Here is a 4,292-nt window from a genome sequence, read left to right on the forward strand (position 1 = left end):
TTTTGAGATTACCTTTTAATCCACAGTAACTGCATACACGACCTTTATAGCTCGAACGATGCTTGAATTGAACCTTCTTCCGTCTACTTGAATGAACATCCATGGAATTTTATCCCCATTTCTATCATATTCCTGCCTATAAGGCCTGAAACCCAACCGACTGTTTACCGGCTTACGACCTCCATTTTGCCTTCTTGCCAGCTCAACTGTGGCTATGAGCTTGTCCAATGTAGTACCGTTTTTTCCTTGAAACGAGCTTTTAAGATATCCAATTTGAGAATCGAAAGGATCCATTTTCGAGTTATCATTTAACGTTGTAGCATTACTACTAGCCATCTCCCATGTCATTAAAATTTGTTCTGGCGTTTCTAAAGTCAAATTATCCTCATTCAAGAGCCGTTGCTGGAGAGTTTTCTCGCTAACACCTCCCACAATACGAACTCTGATCAGGTTGCTGAACCCTATTATAAAATTTAAACCTTTGAATGAGATTCGATTCTGTTTTGTCCAACCTTGACTTCAATCTAGTAATCATATCAGCATATGCAATCTCAGAAAGATTTCCATTTGGGTATAACAATTTTAACTTGGTGTATACCGCTGGGCCACTAAGCGTGATAAAATGTGCTTTCTTCGCAGCCTCAGGAATATTGTTAGCAACAAAAACGTAACCTTATCTATCAACCGAATCAGTAAAGGATGTGCCCTCACGATAGGGTGCAATAGTGGTAGATAGGCTGGTTTGTGCCATTTATATTATATATATATATATATATATATATATATATATATATATATATATATATATATATATATATATATATATATATATATATATATATATATATATATATATATATATATATATATATATATATATATATATATATATATATATATATATATATATATATATATATATATATATATATAATTGATGACCAAAATATTTTTTTAAAGCTGAATTAATGTGAAGTTATAGTGCGTCATGGTTACTTGAGCATCTAAGTGTGGAATTCCGTACCTTTTTTCACTTTACTTCAACATACACAAATCACGAATTACGAGGAGCTGCTGAATGTTTCCAAAATAGAAAAGTCTTTTGTGGTTTTTGGAACAGCACAATAAAAAACAATGTTTTGGTCAAACTTAGCCTCATGCCACTATTCTAAAAGCATTCTAGATGCTTGCTTTATTGATTGTTATGTTCATACTAAAGCTATTAGTGTAAACATTTGTTTGCACTAAAATTGTAAACCAGAGCGTGTCGCATTTTCTATACATCCATCTTCATCGAATAAATCGTGACGGCTCCATCATAAGGTCCTGTTACTATCCATTTCCTGAAATACGTTGAAATTTTATGCATAATTAGGAACATTCCCTATCAGTTAAAAAATTCTTATCCTACTTGTTTGCACTGGTCTTGATGAAGCTTGGCCTTCCAATCAGCTCACTATTTTCGATGATTTCCCGTGAACCGTCATCGATGTTGTACACTTCTAGTGTACCATTGTCGCGAGGGCTCAGTATAAAACGCATATCATCTGTGCAGAAAATTCGATTTTTGAATGGCAGCGACATCTTGATGATCAATGATGGTGTTGAGTTCTGAAATGGAAATGGTTTAGATTTCTGAGAAAATGTTTGTTTATTTCAAAACTATATGGCTCACCATGACATCTGTAGTGTCATGAAAATAAACTTCTCCAGTTAGGTCGCAACTAAGTAGAAATTTTTTATTGGGGTTTTCTATATTTTGCAGAGTTGTGACTGCGAACGAGTGCGATTTAAGTTCGACCATTGACGGTGTAAACAAACTTCTCTGGTTGGAGACAGTAGAATCAACGGTTGCTCCGGGAACCGATTGTCCCACGGTGGTTAGCTGAGTGACCCAACAGACTCGAATATGGCCACTATCCGCACCGATGACAAATTTTGAGTCGGTAATTGTTAAAATTCGGGTTAATAATAAATCTTCGCGAGACGTTGAAGAAGCAGAAAATCGTAACCTGAAATAGATTTTATCGCATTATTATTCCGGATGAAATTTACTATTCTAATTACGGTAATTTACGTTTTATCTTTAACGATGTGTTTGCCAACTTTCCAAAGTATTACGATTCCGTCAGTATGACATGATAACAGACCAAAATCATCACTTAACGGATATGGTTTCATCCATGCCATATCAACTACTTTCCCGTAATCCGTAGTCTCGGAAAATAATTCCGCGAAAGAATTTTGTTCATTTTTCAAGTTCTGCTCATACTGCCAAATGTAGACATCACCGGAAACCGTCCCTCCTGCCAGTACATCCTTGTTGAAAGGATTCGTTACCAGTGTTTCAATGCAGGCTTTAACAGGATTGCTGCATAGCTCAACCCATTGAACTGAATCGAAAGAATCTCTTTTCGGAGTAAAAACCGTTACTGAAGCGTACGTGTGTTCACACCAGGCTTCGTGCTGTTGACTGCACGAAACTACCAGAAGAGGTGCATCTCGTGTACGAATGGAAAGCCACGTGGCAGAACCCGTGTTAAATTTGGTAGTGTTGTTCTGATCCGTCAGAAACTTTTGCAGCGTCAGCTGTTGATGCTTCCGTATGATGGGTCTTTCGGGGCCGATTTCACTTAAATTCTCGTTTTCGTCGTATACCTCGGTAATACCATAGGACAACTCCTCCTCAACCAACGGATACACTTTTCGCAGCCAGTGGCTAAGTTTGGCATCATCACACGACGCTATCTCTTGACTGGGTTCATCCGTTTGTGTCTGGAAAATTGATTTTTTTAGATGTAATATAGTTCGAACATAAAAAAAACTTCTACGAACCCCAATGTGTTTCTGTTCGACGACAATCGTTTCGGCATCGTGTTTCGGTGGAGGTGGATCGGTACCGATCGACGAATCTGTTAGAGTGACAGTTTCGTCGGTTCGCCACGTAGATTTGAATTCCACAACCTCATTCGAGATCAAGGTGAAACGATCGAAATTCATAAGTTATTTGCAGCTTATAATGATGGTGTTTGAATCGAAAGTAAAAGCAAGATTATACCGGAAAAGCGGCTCAATTTGTTTATCGATATTCGTTGTCATGGCGATTTCCTGCGCATGCGAAGAAGGACGAAATGTGTTGTTATTATATAATGTTTATAAAGATCCCTGTTGAACGGACAATTTGTATTTAGGCTACGTGTACGTGTTAACCAACGTTTGATCCTAATCCAATAGCCGCTACCATTCTTACCTTTCAATGATGTGTTTTAATGCTAGAGAAAGTTTTATGAATCACCCACCCCATTCCGGGCGTTAGTTTATTCAATTGTTTGAATTTTTATAGACAAATCAGAGTATCAAGGATTATATATCTTGATGGAAATGTCAGAAGACTATAGTGCCTATAAGCACTATAATTCAACCCATTTTCAAAAACTTAGACTCAATTGAGAGATCTTCCATCGGCGCAAGGAGTTGAACGTTCGAAACGAAATTAGTTAAGTAATGTCCTGAAATCTCTGAATAATATTTCAAACATTACCACTATTTTTTCAAAAAACAATTAAAGTTTCTCGTGCAAATCTATTTTATTCATCTATAAGTGTAATATATTTACAGGTTGCTTTAAAAGAAATGCAATTTTTACTGTTCATTTCAACAATAAAATTAATAGTATCTTCCAACAAATGGTATCATGAAAATATGAAGGATTTCTTGGTTTAAATGTAAATCATGTAACTTTTATTTACATGTAGTAAAAGTTTTATTCATTTACCAATAAAGACAGTTGGAACATATAAATTTACCTTTCTCATATAGAAAGGGTATGCAATCACTGTGAAAGCCAATTATTAAACCAAGGTTCGGAAAGCAGAGTGTTGGACACAACTCGAATTAGTTCGATCGCCAAATATTTGTGTGTATGTATGTATGTTTGTATATTTCAAGGGGAGAGGGGGGTATCCAAAAGGCGAAAAGGCGCCTCATCCACTATATTGACAATGTAAATCGAATTCTGACATACTCGTGCCCAGAAATCATTACAGGGGGGGATGGTGGAGGGGTTCGAATTATGTCAGTTTATAAATTGATAAAAAATATGAATTGTCAAGTTATTTGCACTTTAATATAAAATTCTTCATGGGGGGGGGAGGGGGGGTTAAAACCCCCAAACTCCTCCCTGCGCACGGGCCTGATTTGTGGAACTTGTTATTTGATAGCAACATAAAATAACTTTGATTGTGTTGGTTCAGGTCTTCTGATATTATGAGCAATGGTCAGACAACTCCGAA

At 36.5% G+C, this 4,292-nt stretch overlaps 1 protein-coding gene across 1 annotated transcript; it reads right to left on the reverse strand.

The window, feature by feature from the left end:
- Positions 1-1,159: 1,159 nt before the first annotated feature.
- Positions 1,160-3,201, reverse strand: LOC131430770 (uncharacterized). The gene is made up of 5 exons (XM_058595973.1): positions 2,836-3,201; positions 2,078-2,775; positions 1,676-2,012; positions 1,412-1,611; positions 1,160-1,343 (listed from the first exon to the last, which is right to left on the reverse strand). Exons 1-5 carry the CDS (start codon positions 2,998-3,000, stop codon positions 1,277-1,279), a joined length of 1,467 nt encoding a protein of 488 aa, XP_058451956.1. The 5' UTR covers positions 3,001-3,201; the 3' UTR covers positions 1,160-1,276.
- Positions 3,202-4,292: the final 1,091 nt, after the last annotated feature.

The sequence above is a fragment of the Malaya genurostris genome, chromosome 2 (genome assembly GCF_030247185.1).
Source record: "Malaya genurostris strain Urasoe2022 chromosome 2, Malgen_1.1, whole genome shotgun sequence".
Lineage (NCBI taxonomy): Eukaryota > Metazoa > Arthropoda > Insecta > Diptera > Culicidae > Malaya > Malaya genurostris.

What these genes read in the sequence shown, in the direction of transcription:
- LOC131430770 (XM_058595973.1), bottom strand. Translation starts at nt 3,000, where the DNA reads ATGAATTTCGATCGTTTCACCTTGATCTCGAATGAGGTTGTGGAATTC. An exon ending in TCGAACAGAAACACATTGGG is followed by an intron (nt 2,776 to 2,835) that starts GTTCGTAGAAGT and finishes TCAATTTTCCAG; the next exon opens with ACACAAACGGATGAACCCAG. An exon ending in CACATCGTTAAAGATAAAAC is followed by an intron (nt 2,013 to 2,077) that starts GTAAATTACCGT and finishes AATCTATTTCAG; the next exon opens with GTTACGATTTTCTGCTTCTT.